The sequence below is a fragment of the Podarcis cretensis genome (assembly GCF_951804945.1).
Source record: "Podarcis cretensis genome assembly, chromosome: 16".
NCBI classification, from domain to species: domain Eukaryota; kingdom Metazoa; phylum Chordata; class Lepidosauria; order Squamata; family Lacertidae; genus Podarcis; species Podarcis cretensis.
Genome location: NC_137186.1, coordinates 25,869,992 through 25,897,684, shown reverse-complemented (window position 1 = coordinate 25,897,684; position 27,693 = coordinate 25,869,992). Strand labels below are relative to the sequence as shown.

At 47.7% G+C, this 27,693-nt stretch overlaps 1 protein-coding gene across 7 annotated transcripts in view; it reads right to left on the bottom strand.

The window, feature by feature from the left end:
* SMTN (smoothelin) overlaps positions 1-15,606 on the bottom strand; it is an 80,097-nt gene extending 64,491 nt beyond the window's left edge. For all 7 annotated transcript variants that reach the window (XM_079956537.1, XM_079956538.1, XM_079956542.1 and 4 more), the window contains exons 1-2: positions 15,473-15,606; positions 13,602-13,797 (exon numbers count right to left, since the gene is read on the bottom strand). In XM_079956537.1, the coding sequence (XP_079812663.1) occupies positions 13,602-13,652 (51 nt within the window). In that variant the 5' untranslated portion in view covers positions 13,653-13,797; positions 15,473-15,606. The remainder of the gene's footprint in view (positions 1-13,601; positions 13,798-15,472) is intronic.
* Positions 15,607-27,693: the final 12,087 nt, after the last annotated feature.

Sequence of the window (27,693 nt, the reverse complement as noted above, 5' to 3'; positions counted from 1 at the left end):
GGAGGAAGCTCAGAGACCAGGGGTGGCAGCTGTAGCTGCCCAGAGGACTCCCAAGGAGAGGGGAGAGGAGGAAGGGGGAACACACAAGGGAGGGTGTTTGAAAAAGGGTGAGGGGCTGCCAGCTCTGTAGGCAAGGGGTGACACAACTGGGCTCCTGAGCCCCACAGGAGTGCCGCAAAAAGAATGCAATTGGTCCAGGGGGCTGTGGACCCAAAAAGGTTGAAAACCTCTGATTAGAGAAGGGGTCAGCAAACTTTTTCAGCAGGGGGCCAGTCCACTGTCCCTCAGACCTTGTGGGGGGCCGAACTATATTTATTTGGGGGGGGGGAATGAACGAATTCCTATGCCCCACAAATAATCCAGAGATGCAGTTTAAATAAAAGGACACATTCTACTTATGTAAAAACACGCTGCAGATTTAGAAGGTGATTGGGCCAGCTTCAGCCCCCGGGCCTTAGTTTGCCTACCCATGGATTAGAGAAAACACCCCGCTGAAACTGATGAAACCTATAGGGCCAGTGTGGAGCCCCCCCCCCCACTTAAGAGCACAGGGATAGTACTTGGAAGACCAGGATTCGAATCCCCCACTCAGCCACGAAACCCTCTGAATGACCTTGAGCCAGTCCCTGTCTCTCGGTCTTATATTAAAACAATATTTTTTTTATTTAAAAAAATCATTTAACATATTGATGATTTAACCATTCACCCCCTCCTGGAATAGAAGAAAAAGCCCAAACCCTACAAAAATGCTATAATCCACCCCACTAGAGGTACGGGGAGGGGGAGGGGAAGTGTTTCAGGAACTTAACCCACCCTCATTCCCATCTGCAGGGAGACACCCCCCAGAAGCAAAGGCAGCCTGCCACACCCCACATTTCCTCCTCCCCACCCAAAGGGGCGGCCGCAACCTGGAGCCCTTGATTCAAGGTGAACAGGAGACAAAAGAGGCATTCAAACCAGCCAACCCGAGGAGGGTGGCACCCAGCCAGCACCTTGCCCTGTGCCAGCCAAGGCAGTGGCAAGCAGGATCCGGGAGGCAGATTGTGCAGGTGTGCCAGTTGGCCTTCCCTTCGCCAACTAGCTCGGTGAACAGGTGAGCCCCAAGCAAGGTGGAGGGAGGGAGGAGATGGATCTGAGGTAAAGACTCAGAACTCCTTATCTTCCGCCCCACCTGGCTGAAAAGGGGCATAAGCTGTTCTCTCCCCACCCCTTGGGGGTTGGCCTTGTTACCTGGCTAGGTAGGGAGGAGAGAGAAGGGCTGTGGTTCAGTGCCAGAGCATCTGCTTTGCATAATAATAATGTAGACAGTCCCAGTTTTGATCCCTAGCAAGTCCAGGTAGGGCCCTTGCTTGAAGTCCTGCATAGATGCTGCCAGTCCGTGTTGACAGTGCTGAGCTAGATGGACCAATGGTCTGAACCAGTAAAGGGGCACGGCTTTTTAGTGTAGAGCATCTGTCTGTCTTACATGCATAAAGTCCCGGGTTAAATCCCTGGCAACTTCGAGTATCTGCTGCCAATCAGTGCTGACAACACTGAGCTAGATGGGCCAACAGATAGCCGAATATCTGCTTAGCATATAGAAGGATCCCTGGTTCCATTCCCAATGGCATTTCTAGGTAGGGCTAGGAACATCCCCTGCCTGACACCCTGGAGAGCTGATGCTGCTGCTGCCGGTCAGAGTCAGCGATGCTGTGCCAGATGTACCAATCATCCCGAATCTGCCGAGGACTGCAGCTGCGCACCAGCCCTTTTCCTTTTTTCCACCCACCCTTTGCTGGAGCACACACAATCCCCTCCGTGCCCAGCCCTCAGGAATGCATTGGCAGGGGAAAAAAGTTATAGGGGGAATCTTGCTGGTATTTGGAGGGGGGCATGGATGGAGGCGGCAGTGGGGCAGAGGAATGCAAGCACAGGATGGGTAAAGACGGGGCAGAGAGGTGGGGAGGGGAGGAAACCTGGCTGAAGGGCAGGAGAGGAGAGAGAGGGAGAAAGGGAAAAATAGAGAAGAGCATAGTTTTCTCCTTATATGGGCTAATCCCCTCTTAGCCTGAGTGAAGAAATAAGACCAGCCTCCAGTCTCCAAAAGTTCAGAGAGCAGGATCAAAATAACAAGCCCCCCACCAACAAAAAGACAGGGGTCCCAGTGGGGCAGGGGAATTCTAACCCTCCGCAATTTCATCATCGAGCTGGATAGCAAAAAATAAAATAAAAAACCCGCACGGATCAATAACAATGTTGTTCGGCTGTTATTTTACAACAAATAAATCATTTCCACTGCAAAACTGTAACATCCTTGACTTCACGTTGTCCACTACTGCAACAGTTGTACTGTGAATCTGCTTAAACCTTTGTTCCCTGCATATTTTGAAAACCTGTGAACAAAAATATTTGCTGAAAAGTAATTTCTGACGGTGCACTTTTAACCAAGTCTTTTTTAGAACCAGGTAGACACCACCTTGAGCTCACTGGCGGAAAGGCGAGATCTAAATGTAGTAAACAATGTTATCCGTGGGTTAAAGGAGGGCAGCTCTTGAACTCGCCTCCCGGGTCACCCCAAGGGAACTGCGACTGAGAACAGGTAGGGCTAATTGTCAAATATTGTAAAAATATTCCACGAAGCTGCTTTGAAGGAACTGGCTTGCAGCTTTAAAAATTGGCTTTTTGCTTTTTTAATAGACACAGCTATGTGTTATTTCAGTTTAATTTTCCTCTTCTCCTTTCTTATTAATTTTGCAACTGCAGGCAGATCTGGGCTTTTGAGCCAAGAGGGAAAGCGTTCTCATTTATATCTTCTCTAACATTGTTTAATAAGGTAGATTAAATTAATATACTGTCTTGCTTTTTAAACTTTGCACAAAATTGTTGGCACATTATAAATTGAGTCATAATAACGCTTAGATTAACAGCTACATTTTTAAAAGGCAATTTCATTGTTTCCACACTAAAGAGTTGTAACTATTTACTTTCGGAGCTAACATAAGTATCAGATTGGTTGATGATTAAAGTTTTTTGTTGAGCTGAGGTAATGCTTTAAAACTACCCGACCAAATCTTTGACCCGCAGAACACGGAAGGTTATAGAAAGCCTGTTTTCAGAGCACAGAGAGACTAAGAGCACCATTTTTCCTCACAACAACCCTGAAAGGTAGGCTAGGGTGGGGAAAAGAAATACTGAATTGCTGCCCAGCACATACCTTACAGGCCACAGAACCAAGCAAGGATTGGAGCAGAGATTTCCCCATAGGCAAACCCAACACACTAAACCAGAATTAAAGGGTGCTGGAGATTTAGAGGGAAACAAGTCCGAGGAACTACAAGACAATTTTTGGCAAAACCTCCATGCTGTTCCAGGCAACAATTGGTTCTTGAACCTTTCTTTGCTGAAAAACAACAGCTAACCCATATGACAGTCAAGTACTGTAGAGACAGAAGCTGAACAACAGAGCTCCTTAGAATGTACACTTCTTAATGAGGACTAGAACCACAGTTTTCCATCTTTAAACCGAAAACTGAATCAAATATCACATTCTATTATACTATTTTGGCAACAGAGTCTGGGTTCAAGGCTGGTCTGGAACAGAAGGGAAGATCTGGGGGAAGCTGGTCTGTTTGCTATGCATCTGGGCACCTCTTAAGGTGCCTGGATAGCTCATTTGGTTAAGAGTGTGGTGCTGATAATGCCAAGGTTGCAGGTTCGATCCCCGTAAGGGACAGCTGCATATTCCTGCCTTGCAGGGGGTTGGACTAGAATTCAGGCAAACTCGGCCCTCCAGATGTTTTTGGCCTACAACTCCCATGATCCCTAGCTAACAGGAACAGTGATCAGGGGTGATGGGAATTGTAGTCCCAAAAGATCTGGAAGGCCAGGTTTGCCTGTGCCTGGACTAGATGATCCTCAGGGTATCCCTTCCAACTTTATGATTCTATGATATCATAAAGAAAAAAAATTTTGCACGGTAGTTCCCGAGTCTGAAGGAGCAGGTCTTAAGTCTACGCTTTCCAACAAGGAGATGTAATTTTGAATCAGTCACTGGTTTCAAAGCCACAGTTTTTTTGTTTTGTCTTATTGGCTGCAGGAACTTCCTGCAGCCAATCGGAAGCTGCGTCGGACATTCAAGTTCCAAAGAACGTTCGCAAGCCGAAACACTCGCTTTGTAGCATTCGGAAGTCAAAACATTTGACTCGCAAGGCGTTCGGGATCCAAGGTATGACTGTATATATATATATATTCTGGATTGCTGATGCGATGAAGAGAACAAAGAGCAATACAGTGGTACCTCAGGTTAAGTACTTAATTCGTTCCGGAGGTCCGTTCTTAACTTGAAACTGTTCTTAACCTGAAGCACCACTTTAGCTAATGGGGCCTCCTGCTGCTGCCGCACCGCCGGAGCACGATTTCTGTTCTCATTCTGAAGCAAAGTTCTTCACCTGAAGCACTATTTCTGCTGGGTTAGCGGAGTCTGTAACCTGAAGCGTATGTAACCTGAAGCATATGTAACCTGAGGTACCACTGTAAATTAAAATTAAGATCTAAGCTTCTTTTTAAGCTATAAAGGGATACCGTTCCTCACAAAAGTGAGGAAGGATCATATCTAATAAATATATCCTAGCATCTATTCACATCCCTATAGGGAGTCTCCTCCACATAGCAGCCTGCTGGCACCACAGCCCATCATCTCATTCTGCAAATGATATTGTGTGCCTGCCGCAAAGGGCACAGAGGAGCAGGTGGCCAGCACCGGGTCCCAGACACACCTCTCTGCCTGACTTCCTGAAAAAGCAGCCACCTCAGTGCACCTGTTCTCGTTCTCCAACCAAGCACACACAGCCTCAGAGCTGTCAGCATAGGTAAACATCCCTGCTGGGTCATGTCAGTGGAACATCTCCTCCAGGATGTTCCCACACCTACCTGGAGACACGAAGGACTGAAGCAGGGATCTTCTATACACAAGCCAGATGCTGTACGGCTTAGGCCTAGTTTAAATCTAGCTCCTTAAGTTAATCCATTTATTTACAGATTCATAATATAGCAAGGTGGACTCCGACGTACCGTTAAAATCGGCAAAACATAGAGCGATCGGTAAAGCCATAAACAACCATCATCAACAAACCAAAGACTGATTCGATTAAGAGAAAAGATCACATTGCAAAGTCCGGTCTAAAGAACAACAACCAAGTTTTTAAAAGTCATGTGATGGTTCCTGCTGAACCTCCAGTGGCAGGGTGTTCCACAGGGCAAGGCCTGCCACAGGCTCAGTCCCCAGCGAAGGGCAGCCAAACCTCAGGGGCCACGTGGGGGAGCAGTGAAAGTGTCCCATCAGAGGATCTCGGCGACAGAGGTGGAGCATAAGGAATCAGGTCTCTAAGGGACTTTGGGCTCAAGTTATTTAGGGCTTTGTGAATTAGCACAGGTACGTTGAACGTGGCCCAGCAGCAAATCAGCGACCAGGGACACTCTCTCAGCCACAGAGGAACAGGTTGCCAGGAATAGGATCCTGTGATGCCTCGGCTTGAATGCGGGGACCTTGTTTGAAAGGCTGGTGCTGTTTCACAGATCTACATCCTTTACCCTCAAAAGAAATTAGGATTCTAGTCCTTATGGTTCTAGAAAGAAAGAGCTGGACTGAATGGGATGCTGCATATTGTTTTCATTTCTGTACCACTTTATATTTTAAAGAAGAAGAAGAAGAAGAGGAGGAGGAGTTTGGATTTGATATCCCGCCTTTCACTCCCTTTAAGGAGTCTCAAAGCGGCTAACATTCTCCTTTCCCTTCCTCCCCCATAACAAACATTCTGTGAGGTGAGTGAGGCTGAGAGACTTCAAAGAAGTGTGACCGGCCCAAGGTCACCCAGCAGCTGCATGTGGAGGAGCGGGGAATCGAACCCGGTTCCCCAGATTACGAGTCTATCGCTCTTAACCACTACACCACGCTGGCTACAAACAGATCTCAAAGCGGCTGACGACACATTGAAACAGCAAATAAAACAATCCACAATAAAACAAAGGAAAATATTTCAGATCCTTCTCTAAGTGACATTCTGCTGGACCCATGCTGGTCACAAAATGCGCTTGGCACCTGGCTAAATTCGAACTCTGCCTCCAGCCTCTTAGGAAAAAACAGGTCTTGATCTTGCCTCCGATTGTCAATCCTCATCGCCTCACCTCAAAGAAGATATTGTAGAGCTGGAAAACGTTCAGAAAAGGGCAACCAAAATGATCAAAGAGGCAGAGTGACTCCTACATGATTGCAGCGTTTTGGACTTTTTTAGTTTGGAAAAAAAAGGTGAATAAGAGGAGAAGTTTACACACAATTATGCACGGCGTGCAGAGTGGATATAGAAAAGGTTTTCTCCTGCCCTCGTTAACGCTAGAACTGGTAGAGACATCCAGTGAAGCTGGATATTCTGGATAGATAAAAGAAAGTCCTCCTTCACACAGCACAGAGACTGTGGAACTCCCTCCCACAGCAGACAGTGATGGCCACCAACTTGAATGGCTTTAAAAGGGGTTTTGACAGTCAGTTTTGCCATCTCGGCACAGTCATCAGCTTGTTTTTCCATTCTTCTCTGAGTACGGACTTTTCCATCTTTTTCCCATCTCTGGGCTAGTAACATCCGGGCGGCTGTTGCTCCGTACATGAAAAACTGACTGGAAAACTCAGAACCCAAGAGGACAAAAACTTTATAAAAGAATGGGGAAAAGATATAAGTTACTTAGGAGACCACTGGAAGCAGATGGAAACAAAAGCAGGATTTTGATTTCACTTGCAGTGTAAAAATTACCATGGTTTGATATAAGAATTGGAGTATGGATGAATATGCAGTAGTAGATGTTTAAAACGAGACCCCATGGAGAGGATTGGGGGGGGGAGTCCCGAGATTCGGATAATCTATTTATATAGATTTTTTTAAAAAAATATAATCTCTGTTTATTTGTACTTTGCATTTGTAAAACCAAAAAAAAAAAAAGATTTCAAAAAATAAAAGAGGTTTTGACAAATCCAGGAAGGCTATCAAGCCACAATGGCTATGCTGTCTCCATAGCTGGAAGCAGTAATGCTTTCGAAGACCAATTTGCTGGAAACAGCAGGAGTTTGGGCTCAGATCTTGCTTGCTGGTTTCCCATGGGTATCTTGGCGGGTCACTGTGAGCAGAAAATCCTGGACCAAAAGGGCCATTTGGCTTGATGCAGCAAGTTTGTCTCATATACAGCCGACTCTTGAGTAAACTTGTGCAGAAGGAAGGCTTGCAAAGCTAGGGACGTGGCCTGAGAATCACATATCTTCTGGCCAATGGACAGAGCAATTTTCCTTGAAACAGCACCTGAACATTTTCTTTACACCATCCCAGAAGGTAGCATGTTTGCTCGATGGGAGAAGACAGCTGAGAATTCGCACAGGTCCTGATCACAGTGTGTTCCCAGCTTGAGGCAAACTAATCTTGTTGTGGCAGGAATGGGGGGGGCAAGGGGGAGTTGCTGGTTAACCGAAACCTGGCATTATATGCACGTCACCAAGTTTTTAAGGGGCCTCTAGGCCAAAGCTTCTTTGGCACTCGGGCTGAAGGATAAATCAAGCTAGCAGGTTGTGTCTTTAAGCATCTCACAGAACAGGCTTTTTTTGCCCGTGAAGCCGGTATTTGCCACGACGTAGCAGCAAAACGGACAAACAGAACGACGCTTGTGCAAACAAATAGAAGAACGGGAGATAGCAGAAAACACAAGGACACGGTGTGCCGGTCACCTGCCTCTGGCAAACCGGCGACCAGAGCAAAAACAGCCCCAGGTGCTCAGAGCAGGCGATGGGACGAAGCGTACCTCAGGGTAGGAAAAGAAAGGATTGCGTAAACTTTAAGACGGCACGATTTGGCAGCTCAGGTGTCCCCAAGTGCCTTGTAAATAGTTGACACTTAGAGCATTGGACTAGGCCCTGGGAGACCAGGGTTCGAATCCCCACTCAGTCAGGAAGCTCATTGGGCGACCTTGGGCCAGCCACTGTCTCTCAGAATAACCTACATAGCAGGGTTGTTGTGACGATAAAATGGAGAGGTGAAGAATCATGTTTACCACCTTGAACTACTTGTAGGAAAGGTGGGATATAAACATAGTAGTAGTAGTAGTAATAGTAGTAGTAGAAGATAATAATAATAATACAATGATCCTATAAGGTAGGCTTCCCATATTCTTCCCTGAGACCTCCAGGTATAGGGCTGTACAGTGGTACCTTGGTTCTCAAACTTAATCCATTCTGGGAGTCCATTCAACTCCTGAAACCATACAAAAACCAAGGTGCGGCTTCCAATTAGCTGAAGGAGCTTCCTGCACTCAAGTGGAAGTTGAGTCGGACGTTCGGCTTCTGAAAAACATTCGCAAACCGGAACACTTACTCCGGGTTTGCGGCATTCAGGAGCCGATCTGTTCGGGAGTCAAGGCGTTCAAGAACCAAGGTACCACTGTATATAAAGTCAATAAAAATAATAAAAGAATAATATTATAGATTGGACAGAGCTGCGAGGACAAAGGGCTACTATCTCCAGCACAGATGACGTGAGATTTGAAGCTGGGGTTCACAGCTCATGCTCAGCCCTGACACTACTTGCACTAAGTTTTGAAGTGGTACAAGAGGGAGCCATAGAACCCAGCTAGTGACAAGTTTGTAGGGGCTGCGAAGGAAGAGTCTATTGCAGGGAACATCAACATGCAGCTGCTTGGGGAGGTAGCCTCCAACCATACCATTAAACCCAGAACAACTGCTCTTCAGTCACATTACACTATTCATTGAGGAAACAGCTCAGTTGGTTAGAGCGTGGTGCTGATAACGCCAAGGTCACAAGTTTGATCCCCGTATGGGACAGCTGCATATTTCTGCATTGCAGGGGTTGGACTAGATGACCCACAAGGTCCCTTCCAACTCTACAATTCTAGGATTCATTCAAAGCACTTTAGAAACAGGAATGGCTTCCCCCAAAGAATCCTGGGAGCTGTAGTTCGTTAAGGGTGCTGAGTAGTCAGGAGACACCCCCCATTCCCCCTCACAGAATTACAATTCCCAGAGTTCCCTGGGAAGAGGGACTGACAAGTTAAACCACTCTGGGGATTGAAGCCGGACGACCTTCTGCAAGCAAAGCAAGCACTCCACTGAGCTCAAGCATCCAGCTCAGTGTTGTTTACACTGACTGGCAGCAGCTCTCCAGGGTGTCAGGCAGGGGGGTCTTTTCCCAGCCCTACCTCAAGATCAGGGCTCAGCAACCTTTTTCAGCATGGCCCGGTCCACCATCCCTCAGACCTTATGGGGGGCCGGACTATATTTTTTTTGGGGGGGTGAACGAATCCCTATGCCCTGCAAATAACGCAGAGATGCATTTTAAATAAAAGGACACATTCTACTCATGTAAAAACACCCTGGACCGTCCACGGACCGGATTTAGAAGGCAATTGGGCCAGATCTGGCCCCGGGCCTTAGGTTGCCTTGTTGTTGTTTAGTCGTTTAGTCATGTCCGACTCTTTGTGACCCCCTGGACCAGAGCACGCCAGGCACTTCTGTCTTCCACTGCCTCCTGCAGTTTGGTCAAACTCATGTTAGTAGCTTCGAGAACACTGTCCAGCCATCTCGTCCTCTGTCGTCCCCTTCTCCTTGTGCCCTCCATCTTTCCCAACATCAGGGTCTTTTCCAGGGAGTCTTCTCTTCTCATGAGGTGGCCAAAGTACTGGAGCCTCAGCTTCAGGATCTGTCCTTCCAGTGAGCACTCAGGGCTGATTTCCTTCAGAATGGAGAGGTTTGATCTTCTTGCAGTCCATGGGACTCTCAAGAGTCTCCTCCAGCACCATAATTCAAAAGCATCAATTCTTCGGTGATCAGCCTTCTTTATGGTCCAGCTCTCACTTCCATACATCACTACTGGGAAAACCATAGCTTTAACTATACGGACCTTTGTTGGCAAGGTGATGTCTCTGCTTTTTAAGATGCTGTCTAGGTTTGTCGTTGCTTTTCTCCCAAGTTAGGTTGCCTACCCCTTCTCAAGATGCTACAGATTGAACCTTGGAGCTTCTGCGTTCCACAAGGCAGATGCTCTCCCACTGAACAGCAGCATCTCCCAGGTCACTCAAACAAGGGACTTCCTCTCGCAGTGTTTCTCAAGCTTGGGTCCCCGAGTCGTCGTTGGAACTACACCTCCCATCATCCCAACTAGCAGTGGCTAGTTGTAATCCAACAACAGCTGAGAAACAGCTAGGCCAATTCTTTTAGAACTAGCGCAGCAGCGAACAGCCCCTGCATCTCCCAGCCCACCCAACACCTCTCCAGGTGTGATGCTCAGCCCTGAACAATCTCCAGACATCTCTTATCCAAAGGGAATGAGTGGGGAGATGGAGAGGTCCAACACGGAGAAGTTTCTCCAGGAGAGAGAGAGAGATGTTCCAACCTCCTTCTCCAGCTCTGAATGATGTATATCCCCCCCTGGGCAGGGCAGGGCAGTGGAAACGGAATTTGGCACAGTGAAAAAGAAAGAGAGAGAGAGAGAGAGAGAAGACGATCTGGAAGGCACACAAAGAGCCCTTGTAAAGCTCATCGGCTCATTTCAAGGCCAACAGCTCCAGGGACCAGGTGAGCCAAAATGGGCTCTGGGACGGCTCATTTTCAAAGGGCGCCGGGGACCCGCTTGGTTTGGCAGGCAAAGGACACCTACAGAAGATGCAAAACTGGCAAACTTTTACGAGAGGAAAGAACGTCACGTGCCGGCCATAAAACCAACGGATTCCTGTTGCCTAAGAAGGTTCCACTTCCCCAGCCTGGAAGAGCCCTCCTGGATCAGGCCAGAGGCCTGTTTAGTGCAGCATCCTGTTCTCACAGTGGCCCTAGGCAGATGCTTAAAGGTAAAGGGACCCCTGACCATCAGGTCCAGTCGCGGACGGCTCTAGGGTTGCAGCACTCATCTCACTTTACTGGCCAAGGGAGCTGGCGTACAGCTTCTGGGTCATGTGGCCAGCATGACTAAGCCACTTCTGGAGAACCAGAGCAGCGCACAGAAACGCCGTTTAACTTCCCGCCGGAGCGGTACCTATTTATCTACTTGCACTTTGATGTGCTTTCGAACTGCTAAGTTGGCAGGAGCAGGGACCGAGCAACGGGAGCTCACCCCGCCACAGGGATTCAAACTGCCGACCTTCCGATCGGCAAGTCCTAGGCTCTGTGGTTTAACCCACAGTGCCACCCGCATCCCAACCAGATGCTTACAAGATGCCTAAAAGCAGGATCTGAGCTGGGATTCCCAGCAACTGGCATTCAGAGTCATCCTGCCTTTGGAAGCAGAACACAGCCATTGTGAAGGCAGAACATAGCCTGGCAATGTTGTTAGACTACAACTCCCATCAGCCCCGGGCAAGCACAGCCATATGAAGCAGGGGCTGATGGGAACCACAGTCCAGTGATACAGCAAGCCCTCAACTTGCCCAAGGTTACATTTCGGGGATCACACTTAAAGCCAAAATCAGGTATAGTCGAAACACATTGAGATGAATAGAGGGCGGGACTGCCCAAGTTTCCACACACACACACACACACCAGATGCATGTCCTCTTTACACCCCCTTTTTAATTATTATTTTTTTAAGTTGCCAAGCGTGTAAAGCTGAATGCGCACTAGTTAAATGTGTGTTCGTTGTGAGATTACTGTATATAGAGGGCACCAGGCTGGAGCTGGGCTTACAAGAGTCCATGTTGCATTTCAAGTCTATTATTGGCAAGCGGAGTTCGTTTGCAAGGAGCCTCCTCCTTGCCTTTCCTTCCTAGCCCTTGCCCGGTGGCTTACAATTTCTAAACAGAGGTCAGGATTGGGCCCTTCCTTTGTGCATATTCGGAAGCATGGTGCACTCAATAAGTTCCCTTGGCAGGTGCAGAATTCTGCCTCTATGACGTCAGCTGGGACTGATGGGAATTGCAGTCCAAAACATCTAGAGGACACCAGGTTGAGGTAGGTGGCCATAGAGTTGCTTCTGATCAGTGTAGGCAATACTGGGTTAGATGGGACTAATGGACTGACTCGGTATACAATGGCCTCAAATTTTCACGTGAGCTCATATATATGGGCCGCTACTAGCTTTGCAGAGAAGCCGGGTTCCTCCCTCCATCAGCTGTCACCTGGCAGCAATAGCCATTCCATCAGGATAAACTAAGGAAGAAAGAGAAGGGATGCAGGGCCACCCCATTGATGCAACAGGGAAACCAGCACCTTTTGATGGCATCTCACCTTGAGCTTTTTCACTTCAGGTGGTCATGAGAACTTGTACCAGACTCTGCTTACTATTTCCTCTGCCCTCCCAGTCCATTTTCCTTTTGTGCCGTGTACTTTCAAGATTCTATGCCTGAAAGCAAGGTAAACCATCCTGCAAGCCTTCATTAAGGATTTTTTAAAGTAATAATCTTGTCATAAAAATAACCAAGATTTATTGTATTCAGAAAAGACCCGCTGAACTATTGCCCATTCATTTTACTGGATCTACTATTCTGAGTATTACTTAGATTGGGGGCAATCCAGTCAGATGGGCGACATATAAATAATAAAATTATTCTTAGTAGCAGTAGCAGTACTATTTTTCTCCCATTTCATGGTGGAAGAACATGTTATGGCCAACATTAGACAAGTCTAAGAACATAGATCCATCTAGCTCAGTATTGTCTACACTAACTGGCAGCAGCTCTCTGGGGCTTCCGGAACAGAACAGTCCTAGCCCTGCCAAGAGACTGAACCTGGAACCTTTTGCATGCAAAGCAGATGCTCTGTCACTGAGCCAGAGACCTTCACTGTAATGCATCCATCTAGTTCAGTTTTGTCTGCACTGACTGGCAGCACCTGTCCAGGGTTTCAGCCACAGGACGTTCCAAGCCCTACCTGGAGGGTTGGACCTGCGACTTTCTGCCTGCAAAGCAGTTGTTTCCAGACACTCTAGCCTGTGCATGGACAGAAGACTACCTGGAGGCCCCAAAATACACCACCTTGACTTCCATGGACAAATGCACACACACACACACACACACACACACACAAAGTCTGTCGTTCTTGCATCAAAGATCTGCAGACCTTCCAGGCTCTGAGAAGCAAGAAGCGTGCTGGGGGGAGAAGGCACTCTTGAAAGCCCTCTGGCTTCACTCTGGACTCTAAGAGCTCATGAAGAACAGTGCTAGATGAAGTCAATATCCCATCTAGTCCAGCATCCTGTTCTCACAGTGGCCAACCAGATACCTGTGGGAAACCCGCAAGCCGGACTCGAGCACATTTTGCCTTATCTTTAAACTAAAAAGTCCCAAACACTGAAACCTAGGGGAGTCGCTCCACTCCCTTGATAATTTCAGCTGCCCCTTTCCAAGTTTTCAATACCCATTCTGAGATGAGGCAGCCAAAACCGTACACAATGCTCCCAATGCATTTGCGCCATAGATTCGTACAGCTTTGTTATATTGGCAGTTTCATTCGCTCCTAACAATCCCTAGTGTGGAATTGGTGATCTGAACCCACAAGTAGCCAGCGATAGGTACCCAAAACTTTCTTAAATCCTCTGCAGCAATCTGCAGGCACCTTCCATAGGGCAGGCATCCCGGGAGAAACTCACCAATTTCCGGAGCGCCCCCTCGTCCATGCTTAATAGCCTCTCCTCCGACATGTCCCCCGGTCAACGTCCAGCTTCCCACCTTCTGCCCCCCACCAAAGAAAAGACCCTCACAGTGGTCTCAAGACACCGCTTCCGTGTGCAAACTCTGGGAGTGTGGCCCGCTCAGCATCCAAACAGCCGGCTCGGAGGAGGAACTCTGGAAGAGAACAAACCACAGCTGCGTTAGGCGGGGGGGGGGGGGGGGGAGAGAGGAGGGAAAGAGATAATAATTGGGAGGTCTTTCCCCCGGAGTCATTAAACAGGGTGTTGAAAGGCAAATGGAGTCAGGGCAGCCAGATTCACTGGCTGCTAATCCCCAAACTGGAAAAAGAGACCGTCTGAACGCCAGTCCTGGCCGAGAACATCGTAGATCTCTCTTTCTCTCATGCACACACACCGGCCAACTGGCTTCCAGGAAACTCTGATGAGTCCCTCAAGACACACAACCCCAGACCTAGAGAGAGAGAGAGACCTCTCCCCCTCTCTCAACTCCGTTTTCCAAGAGTTTGGCCAGGCAAGGAGCCTCAAGCAGAGCGCCAGAGTTTCTCAACTCATCAGGGAGAAAAGCTTTCCACCCAGCTCAGACGCATACCGATTCCAAAACGTGCCAAAAAGGCAGCAGGCCAGCTAGCATCTTGCCCACCCAGATACCCAACATATTTTTTTTTTGGGGGGGGGGGGAGAAGGGCTGACTCAGGAAAATAAGCCTTGCAGAAGTCGGCACAACTGACTACTCACAAGAAATTGCTTCATTTTAATTGGGAGTGACAAAGAGCCAGGCAGCATACTTACCGGGCTGGTGTCATCACTGACACACACAGAGAGATATTATATATATATCCAGACACACGAGGTAACACAGAAATGATAAGAAATGAATGGAAACTGATTTGGACCAGAAGAGGCTTCAGGTGCCTATTCAGACATCAGACTCCCTTTGATATGTTGCATCCTCTCCACAAGCCTACCTCACAGGGTTGTTGAGAGGATCAAGCAGGCTGACCCAGACATATATTAGCCTGAGCTTTTATTTGGGGGGGGGGTCAAAAGACAGTAAATAATATACAGTGTATACTGATTTAAGTCGTTATTTTAAAAAGTATCTGTGGGAAGGATGGGGGCATAGCCCACAGGCAGTTTAACGTGCAGTTATGCAAAGTCTTTCATCCAGAGTGGAACAAGAAACTCAATATTTTCGAGGTTCAATAGATCTAGAAATAGAAGGTCCACATGGTTATGGCACAATGACTATTAAAATAGTGAAAAATCAAGTGAATGCTAACTTTTAAATCTTTCTACAGCTGCCAGGTAAGTGCCAACCGATGTCCACACACACACTCTAGAAACGACAGTATCTGGTACTTCAGGGGCCCAAAACCAGGTGTCAGGAAAGGGCAGCAACACACGAAGTTAATAGCAAGTATAGGAGGGAGGTGTGGGGTGAGAAATCCCATTTAATCCAGATTAAGGAATTTCATTGCACACGCACATCTCTTTAGTAGCGCTTAAATGTGTAGCCTTTCCTGAAACCGATGTCCAAGTTGCGCACCCATTTTCAGGATTACCGACGACAAACCAGACGCGCTGTCCTCTTCAATCCGGATCTACTAGTCTCACACATCCTCTGCAATCCGGATCTAGTCCACTGTGGTTCCCGAATCCAGTTAACCCGTTGACTTCTCTTCCTCTCAATAAAGACCCGCTTTACGTTGGCAACACACCTTTCCCAGTCCGGATTAGCCATTCACCTCCCCCCTCCGCTCACATTAATCCGGATTAACTATTTACTCCCCCCCCCCGGCCTCATACACAATCAAGAACAAGGCACGCACCTCGGCAGAACCGGCAGAGCCATGCAGGAGCCAAGCCCTGCCCCTATCCACTTTTCAAATCCCGATACAGATCCGCTCCCTCCGGCTCTCGAAGCACTTCTGAGCCAGCAACCCGCGCCGCGCCGCCAAATCCCAGCCTCCTCCTTCAAGGCCCCGCCCCGCTTTTCTCGAAGGGACCAATCGCAGGGCGGCTCTGTCTCCGAACGCTCGCGTAACAGCTCTCCGCCTTGCGCTATTGGTTCAATTCAATTGGGTGGCCACGCCTCCCTATGCCTGTAAGCCCGCCTTCCCTGCTTGGCATGCTGGGGGTTGTAGTTCAAGGTGGCGCCCCGGGATTGAGGACAAGACTGGCTTGAACGACGTTTTTTTAAGAGAAAGCTCATTGAAATTAAAGGTATTTAGCAGCCATTTCTGACAAGCTGCTTAGAGTTATTGTATCTTACTGCGGAATTGCCTTAATTGTTTATTTGCTTTTTGCATATATTTCCCCTCCAAATGATCATAATGTTATACTGATGGGAATGTCATTTACAGTAAGTAGAGGTTCTAGAATCTACTGTATATGTTATTTTCTAACACTTTGCTATCGGTTGTTAATTTTGTTGGAAGAGCGATAAGCAAGCATCAAATCAAGTAAGTATTCCCGTTCATGACTAGCAGCTTTTTAAAAGCGTTCAAATATCTTTTAAGGCAGCCCCCTCAACAACAGCACTGCAAAGTAAAAGGTAAAGGTAAAGGTACCCCTGCCCATACGGGCCAGTCTTGACAGACTCTGGGGTTGTGCGCCCATCTCACTTAAGAGGCCAGGGGCCAGCGCTGTCCGGAGACACTTCCGGGTCACGTGGCCAGCGTGACATCGCTGCTCTGGCGAGCCAGAGCCGCACACGGAAACGCCGTTTTTACCTTCCCGCTGGTAAGCGGTCCCTATTTATCTACTTGCACCCGGAGGTGCTTTCGAACTGCTAGGTTGGCAGGCGCTGGGACCGAGCAGCGGGAGCGCACCCCACCACAGGGATTCGAACCGCCGACCTTTCGATCGGCAAGCCCTAGGCGCTGAGGCTTTAACCCACAGCGCCACCTGACAGCATTATTGTCGCTGTAGTGCAGGTTGGAGCAGTGTGAGCCTGAGAGAGTGTTCCCACCTCAAAAATACGGTACCTCAGTCCTCAAGAATTTATGGCAGAGGTAAAGGACTTCTTCACACAGCACACAGTTGAACTGTGGACCTCACTCCCACAGGAGGTAGTGATGGGCACCAATTTGGACAGCTTGAAAGCCTATACAGTGGTACCTCGGGTTAAGTACTTAATTCGTTCCGGAGGTCCGTACTTAACCTAAAACTGTTCTTAACCTGAAGCACCACTTTAGGTAATGGGCTCTCTTGCTGCTGCCGCGCCGCCGGAGCACAATTTCTGTTCTCATCCTGAAGCCAAATTCTTAACCCGAGGTACTATTTCTGGGTTAGCGGAGTCTGTGACCTGAAGCATATGTAACCTGAAGCGTATGTAACCCGAGGTACCACTGTAAATGGCTATGGATATCATAGAATCATAGCTGGAAAGAGCGCTGAGGATCATCTAGTAGTCCAAACCCCTGCATACAGGGATCAAACCTGCAACCTTGGCGTTATCAGCACTATGCTCTAACCAACTGAGCTGTCCAGGCACTGGAAAATAAGGAATATTATTCATGTGAATGGATGTTTTTGTTTTTATAGGCTTTTATCCTTCACATTGACAGGACGCGGGTGGCGCTGTGGGTAAAACCTCAGTGCCTAGGACTTGCCGATCGTATGGTCAGCGGTTCGAATCCCCGCGGCAGGGTGAGCTCCTGTCATTTGGTCCCAGCTCCTGCCCACCTAGCAGTTCAAAAGCACCCCTAAGTGCAAGTAGATAAATAGGTACCGCTTTATAGCGGGAAGGTAAACGGCATTTCCGTGTGCTGCATTGGTGCTGGCTCGCCAGAGCAGCTTCGTCACGCTGGCCACGTGACCCAGAAGTGTCTCCGGACAGCGCTGGCTCCCGGCCTCTTAAACGAGATGAGCGTGTAACCCTAGAGTCAGACACGACTGGCCCGCACGGGCAGGGGTACCTTTACCTTTACCTTATCCTTCACATTATATCCAAAGTATGGAACGTATCGCTGATGTCTTGGGGGGGGGGGCTTTTATCTCTGCTTTGATATTTCATGCCTTTGTTCTGAGATGATTTTCTTCTATGTTTGCCCAAAAAAAGTGAGGGGAAGGGGAAGAAGATTGGACTAATTAATGGAGGACATGTCTATCAATAGTTACCAGCCTTACTGGCTATGCTGTGCCTCCACTGTCGGAGCAGTAAGTACTTCTAAATACCAGTTACTGGAAACGACAGGAAGGGAGTGGGCCCTTGTGCTCAGGTCTGCTTGCGGGGTTTCCTATAGACATCTGGTTGGTTACTGTGAAAACAGGATGCTGGACTAGATGGGCAATTCACCTGATGCAGAAGCCTCTTCTTGGGTTTTCAGAGGCATCCCAGCCAGCACTTGCATCTCCCAATCCCATGTGCAGTTTTTTGTCATGTAAGCCACACTGGGGTAGCAGGGCAAACTCCCAAAGCAAGACTACAAACTCCAATTGGAATACGCCAAAATGGCAAAACTGACCAGAAGGCTCAGGAACCAAGAAGACCAAAAGCTTCAAGAAAGAATGGGAAAGATTTATAATTTATTTAGGAGACCACTGTAAAACTAATGAAAACATTCGCAGGATTCTAATAACACTTGTGATGTAACAAAGACTATGGACAATATGCAGAGATATGAAATATGGATGGAATATCATGCAGTTGAAAATGTTGACAGTAGGACCCAGGGAGGGGATGGTGGGAAGTCTGGAGATTCAGAGAAATCTCTAAACATGAACATGTATTTGGTATTGTTATAACTTTACGCTTGTAAAATAAAATAAAAATGATTTCAAAAACAAACTACAAACCCCCAAATTAGGGATCCCCGCCAAACCTGTGCCAAGTTGTTTTGCCGCAAAACACCCCAACATTTTGTAGCTCCCCACAAACCGAGAAATTGATACATCAAACACGGGGTTCCCAAATGTTGGGGTTCACAGTTAATGAGCCCGCCCCAAAAAGCAGTGTGCTCAGGACTCTTTTCCACATACCCTGTGTGTTCTGTAAACTCTCAACCCAATTCGTGACCCACACCACTCGCAAGAGATCTTCTGAATGAACAGACCTGGGATAGTTAGGGTTTTAATTTGCTTTTCCTATGTTTTCAGCTGCTCGGTTTTCACTGTTTTTACCGATCATTTTAATTTCTTGTATGCAGCTTCAAGAGCTTTTTTTGGTGACAATCCAGCAATATTCACATTTTTTTAAATAGTAAGAAACCAGCAGGAGGGTTGGGCTATATGAGCTCTAAGGTACCTCCAGTTCTTTTCTTTTTTAAAAACAACAACAACTTAACAATTGATGACAGGGGATCCTGGAACAGCAGCAGCAGGCATCTCAGACAGCTAGGGAGTTCCTGCTTGCTCCTAGCAATTGTGCTGCTGACAATGAACAAGGATTAAGGGCGGCCATGCCACAAACAAGCAAATGTAATTGTCTGGAATTTGGTTACCTTGGGCTTAAGGGTCCCAGCAGCTATTTGCTATGTGTCTGGCACATTTCAGTGCTGCCTGGTAGCCAAGCTTAAGTACACTGGTCATAAATACTGTGTTTTGCACGTCTGTTCCCTCCCCGTGAGGCAAGAGCGGGGAGCCATCCCTGCCAAAAGCTATGTATGCGCAATACATTTAAAGCACATGCCTTTCACTCAATCATCCTGGGAACTGTAGCTTCCCCACATAGAATAATAGAATTGTAGAGTTGCAGGGGGCCCCAAAGGTCCTATAGTCTGACCCCCTGCAGTGCAATAATCGCAGCTACAGAGCTACAGTTCCTAGCACCCATAACAAGTTAAAGTTCCCATGATTCTTTTGGGGGAAGCCATGTGCTTTCAATGTGTGGTTTGTGGATGTGTGTGTGTATGTATGTATCTTCTCTTCTTCTTCTTCTTCTTCTTCTTCTTCTTCGGCGATCACTCGTAGCCAAGTAAGATTGTCTTCCATAAACAGGGTTTTAACAGTGAGTCCGTGACTGTAGAGGCCAATTCTGGATCCGCACATCCTTCCACAGTGCGGACATAGGTTTCCGGGCAGGAGTTGATCACCTTGAGAGTTTGCCAAACGTACCTTTCTCTTAGCTCATTTCTCCCTTTCGTCTTGAGTTCGAGTGTCTTCATCATTACAATCACCCAGCAGAGCCATTTTCCTTACATCTCTCTGGCTTGGTCCACAAGATGCAGACGGTTGCCTGTTCTCTTCCTTCAAACTTCTGCTGTCTCCACCCAGGAGGCATTGGAAGGGGGGTGCCGCCCATCCCGGGTGTCATCCTTGAGGGAGGTGACTAAATGACACACCCTGGATGATTAGGTCCAGTCAAAGGCAACTATGGAGCTGCAGCGCTCATCTCGCTTTCAGGCTGAGGGAGCCGGCGTTTGTCCACAGACAGCTTTCCGGGTCCTGCGGCCAGCAGGATTAAACCGCTTCTGGCGCAACGGAACACTGGGACAGAAACCAGAGCGAACGGAAACGCCGTTTACCTTCCCGCCGCAGTGGTACCTATTTATCTACTTGCACTGGCATGCTTTCAAATTGCTAGGTTGGCAGGAGCAGGGACCGAGCAACGGAAGCTCACCACTGTTGAGTGGATTCGAACCGCCGACCTTCCAATCGGCGAGCCCAAGATGCTCAGTAGTTTAGACCACAGTGACACCCATGTCCTGAATACCATTTGCTAGCAACCACAGGAAGGAAGAGTGCTCTTGTGCTCGAATCCTGCCCGAATTCTGTTAGATGGGCCCTTGGCCTGGCTCATCAGGCTCTTCTGAGGTGCTTGTGTTGACCTCTGTCACCTTTTTAGCGGTTGTGCGTTGGCTTGTGACAACCGGATCTCTAAACCAACATGAAATGGAGAGGAACAGCCATTGTGGAACAATCAGATATGGGGCAATAAATCATCGGCATGCGCACACATGCACACCCCTCCCCTAAGGTTAGGTTGTGTTGAGATAGCGCTGGGGTCAGAGAGGAAGGCTGGGCCAGTTACCAAGGCCGAAAGCAGCCAAGTGCCCAGGAAAATGACCTGATAAAGAGGACATTATGCCCTGAAAGAATTTTCAAAGTTCGAAAAAGAATTTTTGGAGAGTAATGAGAAAATCTGATCGAAAATGTGTAAGCTACTGTTAGAATGGTGATGGGCCAATGGCCGTAATAAAGATCAATCAATCTACTGTTAGAATGGGGCACTAAAGGTGAAGAAGTTAAAGCTGTAATGATACACTGGGCAAAAGATGTGGGTTACCAAAAATATCTTTTAATTTATGGGAGAAGTTGTGGAAAGAGGATTTAAAATTTACGGCTTGTGTACATTGAAAGAAAACTGCATGGAAATGATGTACCTTTGGTATTTGACTCCAGTAAAACTAGCAAAAATGTATAGAAACACCTCCAACCTATGTTGGAGGTGTAAAGATAAAGAAGGTACTTTTTACCACATGTGGCAGACATGTAAAATAGTAAAAGACTTCTGGGAAATGATATACAATGAATTTTAAAAAATGTTTAAGATAACTTTTATCAAAAAACCAGAAGCCTTTTTACTAGGGTTAACAGGAGATGAAACACCAAAAGAATTAAAAAGACTATTTATGTATGTGACAACAGCCACAAGAATGCTACTTCCCAGGAGTGGAAGGGAGAGAAAGTCCCAACTAAAGAAGAGTGAATAACCAAGATGATGGACTATGCCGAAATAGCAAAGATGACCGTCAGGATCAGGCACCAAAAGGACAAGAAATTCATTCAAAAGTGGAAAAAAATTATAGAATATCTTAAAAAGCACTGTGTATCCCTCAAAACATTAGCAGGGTTATTGTAACATGTATAATGTAATATTAGTTAAGGGAGGGGGAGAAACAAAATGGATTAGAAAAATGTAATTAGATGCAAAGAAATACGGGAAAATTTGGAAATGCGGGGGGGGGGGGGCGTTTCCGAAGGATCCAAGTAATTCCAGGAGTGCAAAATTTGAAAATGATGTGAATGTATAAAAAATTGGTTTAAAAAATGAAAATAAAATATTTTTTTAAAAAAGGAAATTATGTCCTGAGGAATTTTGACAACTGCCTCGGGTGCAGATCCCCTGAGGTGGTGTTGGGGGGCAATGGTACCAGCCTTCTGGCCCTACCCCTGTGTGGGCCATAGGGCCTGTCCTGTAGCCCCATAATGGGCCTTTGGGACTTTCAGCCTAAAAACGCAACACACACCCCAAAAAAAGGACAGGGAGGGAGAAGGAAAAAGCAAACTCGAGAGTCCATTTTCCTAAAGTTAAACAGAAGTTCCTATCATGGCCAGCTAGAATGGAAATAAATACTGTAACACTTGTTAATGACAATGGGAATTATAGGGACAGAACTACCGAACTTGTATAGAAATCTATTTATGTATGCGACTGCATACTACATACATGTATGTTGTTGTAAATGGGCATATTTTTATTTACAACAATGTTACCCACCCAAAAATGGAAAGAAGCAGAACTCACAGCAAAGGAAGAATGGATATAAAAAGTTATGGAATATGCAGAAATGGCAAAACTTACCAGAAGAATAAGAAATCAAGATAACAAACCTTTTATATTCATACCTCGGGTTACAGATGCTTCAGGTTGTGCGATTTCGGGTTGTGCACCGCACCACACCCGGAAGTACTGGAACGGGTTACTTCCAGGTTTCAGCGCATGCGCAGAAGCGCTAAATCGTGCTTTGCACATGCATAGAAGCGCCAAATCACAACCTGCAAGTGCACAGGCGCAGTGCTGCAGGTTGCGAATGTGCTTCCCACACGGATCAAGTTCGCAACCCGAGCGTCCACTGTATAAAAGAATGGAAATGATTTGTTGAATATTTACAGATAAATTGCAAACAGATAAGAACACTGGCAGGATTATTGTAATAGCCTCCAGTTTCATAAGAGTATATATTTAAAGTAGATGAATAAATGAGCAAAGTAAACAAATTTGGATATGCAGAAGATATTAAAATAATAAATGTAAGGAACCGCAGAAAGAAGGGGAAGGATGTCAGACTTTGAAATGTTAAAATGATTGTAACATTAATGAAATGTATAAATTTGAAAAGTATAAATAAAAACTTTTTTTAAAAAAAGAACACCACTTGATAATGACTTGTTTCCCGTGTTAATTAGTCTTTGAGGGTAGGGGGGATTTTTGCTAGGCACCAGCCCTGTCCCCAAGTTGAAACCTTCTTTGTTTTTCTGTGCTGCTGGGAGTCAAAGGAACAGCTAAGGTTGTGGAAGCCTTTGGCTGAATGGAGGTCACTGACCCTCACCTTAAGGCTTCTGTTTTTTTGGCTTGCCTCGGAGAGGAGGGACCTCCTCAGTCTCACCGAAATCTGAAGGGGCCATCCTGCTTGACCTTTCACTGCAAGCTCCTCTAGTTTGTTCCTGGCTGCAGGGCAAGTGGAGTACTGTGTCCAGTTCTGGGCACCACAGTTCAAGAAGGACACTGACAAACTGGAACGTGTCCAGAGGAGGGCAACCAAAATGGTCAAAGGCCTGGAAACGATGCCTTATGAGGAACGGCTAAGGGAGCTGGGCATGTTTAGCCTGGAGAAGAGGAGGTTAAGGGGTGATATGATAGCCATGTTCAAATATATAAAAGGATGTCACATAGAGGAGGGAGAAAGGTTATTTTCTGCTGCTCCAGAGAAGCGGACACGGAGCAATGGCTCCAAACTACAAGAAAAAAGATTCCACCTAAACATTAGGAAGAACTTCCTGACAGTAAGAGCTGTTTGACAGTGGAATTTGCTGCCAAGGAGTGTGGTGGAGTCTCCTTCTTTGGAGGTCTTTAAGCAGAGGCTTGACAACCATATGTCAGGAGTGCTCTGATGGTGTTTCCTGCTTGGCAGGGGGTTGGACTCGATGGCCCTTGTGGTCTCTTCCAACTCTATGATTCTATGATTCTATGATTCTATGATTGCTAGCCCCTCCTTCAGCGAAAACTGCAGAGGTGATGCTTTTTAGATCTGATAAGACTTGCATTGATACAGATCTTGCACCTCCAGCCCAGGCTATTGTGTTGTAAGAGCCCTATCCAGAGACTGTTGTTCCCTGAATTACCGTACTTCTGCCTCCTGATTCATCCGTCCTAAATTCTCATCTTGCAGTTGGAACATTTTGTATGTTTGTTTGTTTGCTTGCTTGCTCGCTCGCTTCACTGGCTGGCTGTTCGTTTTATCCAGACAATGGCAAAAGCAGTAGATGTTTCTTATTTGATAGTCTTGGGGTTTGGACCTGGGCCCTGGATGCCAAGATTAGACGCACACCCTCCCTTTCATTCTGAATGGAGGAGAGGTGCAAAAAGCTTCTCCCTGTGAGCAAGGATATCGGTGGCCGATGAAATAGTGATTTTACGCTTTCTGAGCTGCCTCCGCTGCTTTTTCCATCGCATTGGCATTTTCCTGACATTTTGCTGATTCGGCAAAACCACCGCACACACCCCTTGCCATTTTTACACCTGAAAACCAGGACATGTCAGGAAGTTTCCTGACTTATGATGAAGGGAAGAACATATGAGCCTGCTGCTGGATCCGGCCCCCACCTGTTCTCACAGTCGCCACCCAGGGGCAGGGGCAAAACTAGGCTTTATTTCTTCCAGGTCAAAGGCCCAGTTTGGTACACACATGTGTGTGTGTACACAAGCACACAGGCTAGAAGCCTCAATGGTGCCCCTCTGCAGGCTTAAAGGTAAAGGGACCTCTGACCATTAGATCCAGTCGTGGCCGACTCTGAGGTTGCGGCGCTCATCTCACTTTATTGGCTGAGGGAGCCGGCGTACAGCTTCCGGGTCATGTGGCCAGCATGACTAAGCCGCTTCTGGCGAACCAGAGCAGCGCACGGAAACACCGTTTATCTTCCTGCCGGAGCGGTACCTATCTACTTGCACTTTGACGTGCTTTCAAATTGCTAGGTTGGCAGGAGCAGGGACCGAGCAATGGGAGCTCACCCCATCGCAGGGATTCGAACCGCTGACCTTCTGATCGGCAAGTCCTAGGCTCTGTGGTTTAATCCACAGCGCCACCTGCGTCCCTACTCTGCAGGCTTCATCTGGGGCAAAAAAACCCAGCTTGCCCTCCCTCCATAGCTGTGGTTCTGCCCATAGCACAAGCAGGACCTGAGCACAAGAGCCTTCTCCTGCCCTGCTCTTGTGGCTTCTTGCAAGTAGGATTCAGAAGCATGACTGACAATGGATGCAGAGCATAGCCATCATGGCCACTAGCTGGATGCAGAAGAGTCCTGGGAGGCACCAGTTGAAGAGCCCCCAGGGGAAGAAAGCTCAGAGCCAGGAGACTGGCGGTGGGGAAATGATGAGAGGTCAGAGGGAGAAGACTGGGGGGGAGAAGGAGGTGTTGGAAGCTGAAAAGCAGTCCAGAATCAGAGGCCGGAGAGGAAGGGGGACCAGGAGACAGAGATGAGGCAGGCTGCTGAAGAACCCAGGGAGTCTTCCCCTCCTGCTGCGACCAGCTCTTCTCCACTACCGAGAAGCCCTTCTGCCTGGTTCTCTGTAACCTCACTTCTCGCAGGGAGGGAACTGCCAGAAGGCCCTCGGAGCTGGACCTCAGTCTCCCAAAACACACAGAGAAATGAAAAGAGCAGAGGAGAGATTGGTTGCAGACAGAAACAGCCTCTGATTGCTTGGCGGGGGGGGGGGGGCTGGAAAGGAGGGGACTTAGGCAGCTGTGGGAAATTAGGGACCTTCGCACGACCTCCTCACCACTGCTTCCTTGGGGCAAGACCTACTGGGAAGGGTTGCTGTGACCTCCATGACTAAGCTGTTTCTTTAAAGAAAGAGTTAACTTCACTGATACAGTAGAACCTTGGTTCTCAAACTGAATCTGTTCCGGAAGTCCGTTCGACAACCGAAACCATTCAAAAACCAAGGCCCGGCTTCCGATTGGCTGCAGGAGCTTCCTGCACTCAAGCGGAAGTCACGTCGGATGTTCAGGTTCTGAAAAACTTTCAAAAACTGGAACACCTCCAGGTTTTTGTTCGTCAACTAAGCCATTCGAGAACCAAGGTTCCACTGTACTGGTGTCTTAAATGGCTGACCTACACCTGGCTCCGGATACCTCCTTAGTGTCAGTGCAAACCTTGCAGAACACAGCAGGGAGGAGGATGGAGGCAAAACTATTTAGCTGGCTCCGCCTTTCTTCAGCTCTGGCGCCACCTACTGTCAGGCTCCCTGCCTTGTGCCCCATCAGCCGCAATAGGTACCAGCCGCAGAAGATAATTCAGCAGAAAGGATGAGTGTTACCTTTAGGGTTTTCTGCACCATACCATCTTAGGCTGGCCCTGCCTCCAGCCCATCCCAGGATCTTTGGGACCAGCCAGGGAAGGTGTCCAAAATCCCACAATTGTAAGTCCCAGGCCTGAAAGCCTTCAGCCAAAGGCATGTCTGATACCCAAAATAAGGCCTCCAAGTTTCCACTTTTAGGACAAGTAAACACAGTCTGGGCTGGGAGAATGACAAGTTGCCAGGCTGTGACTCCCATCTGCTGCCCAGCTTTGGTCTCCGCCGGGACTCCACACAGCCTGCCAAGGGCATCGAACCAGAGGGAAGGAAGAGCCAGCCATGCCACGCCCCACCTGAAAGAGAAGTTCATGCACCCAGCAAGCCCCAGCGTTGCAATCTGTGTGTTCCAGATCACAGTGGATGGGAAGGGACCAAATGAATATGTAACAGGAGTGAGTGAAAAACTGGAGTGATGCAGCGATGGCCACAGACTTAGAATGATAAGAGGAGTACCTCTGGTGCGGGACACGTCATGCTCCTTCTGGGGTAGTTTGTCCACTTTTGGTCCCCATCCTGCACTCAGCTCTCACCTGCGTCTCCTAGAAGCCGTCACCATACAACAGTAGCTGCACCCCGGGAACGGCTTCGACTGGCCGGCTAAAGCAAATGAGAGTGGCAACACGAGTACAGGCCTTTTCTGTGGTGGCCCCCCATTTGTGGGATGCTCCCCCCAGGGAGGCTCACCTGGTGCCTTCATTGCAAATGTTTAGACGCCAAGCGAAAACATTTCTCTTTAAGCAGTCCTTTGACTGAATAACTTTCAATGGCCTTTTAGATGTGTGTTTTGTTTTGTTTTGTTTTTTTGAGGGGGTGGGGTATTGGTTTGTTTTTGTTTTTATCGTGCGATTTCTGTTCTCTTTTTTGTATTTTTATGTTGTGATCCATCCTGCGATCTTTGGTTGAAGCGCAGTATACATATTTAATTGATTGATAGATTGATTAATAATAGGAAAAAGTTGCCTCCAACTGATTTATTGATTAATAATAGGGGGGGGACTGCCTCCAGCTCCCCACTTTGCACTCTGCCAGGTCAACACTGCAAGCAACCAGTCCTGTGCCCGGTGGCAAGAGGGTCTGTTCTCTTTGCTCCTTCAAGCTGGGAAACAGTGCAGGCACCTCCTCCAACCCTCGATCCAGATGATTTCCATACTTCCTTCTGATTCCCTGTTCCCCTTGCAAAAAAACTCTGCTCTACAATGGTGTTTGGCAGCAGGGAAGATGGAAGGGGGGCTTGTTTGTTTTAAAGAGGAAAGTTGTTTCCAATGGAATGAAAAACAAAACCAAACACATCATGGAAATCTCTTGCGCTCTCTTGGGCTTCGATCAGCACCAGAAAAACCCCCAAATTTGGGTGTAATCTTGATCTGGCAGGTTCCTCGCTACACAACTTGGCCCCTTAACTATTTCAGGACTGGTCTGGGTGCTGGAAATTTGTGTGGTATTTCCTCCCTGCTCCCCCCACCCCCAGTCGCTGGCTGACAAGCACCCAGGAGAGAAGCCTTGCAGAGGGATAATGTGAAATTCTCCGAGTCAGCAGAGGCACCCAGGTGAACCTTGAAAGGGGCTGCACCAGGGATGTAGAACTTTTGTTCGACTCCACACCAATCATCCCTGATCATTGGCTGTGCTGGCTGCAAGGGATGATGGGAGTTGTAGTTCAGCAACATTAGGAGAGCCACAGATGTGCCTTGGGAAGCACCACTGGCCCATTCAAGACCAGTAGTCAACCTGATGCCCTGCAGATGTTGC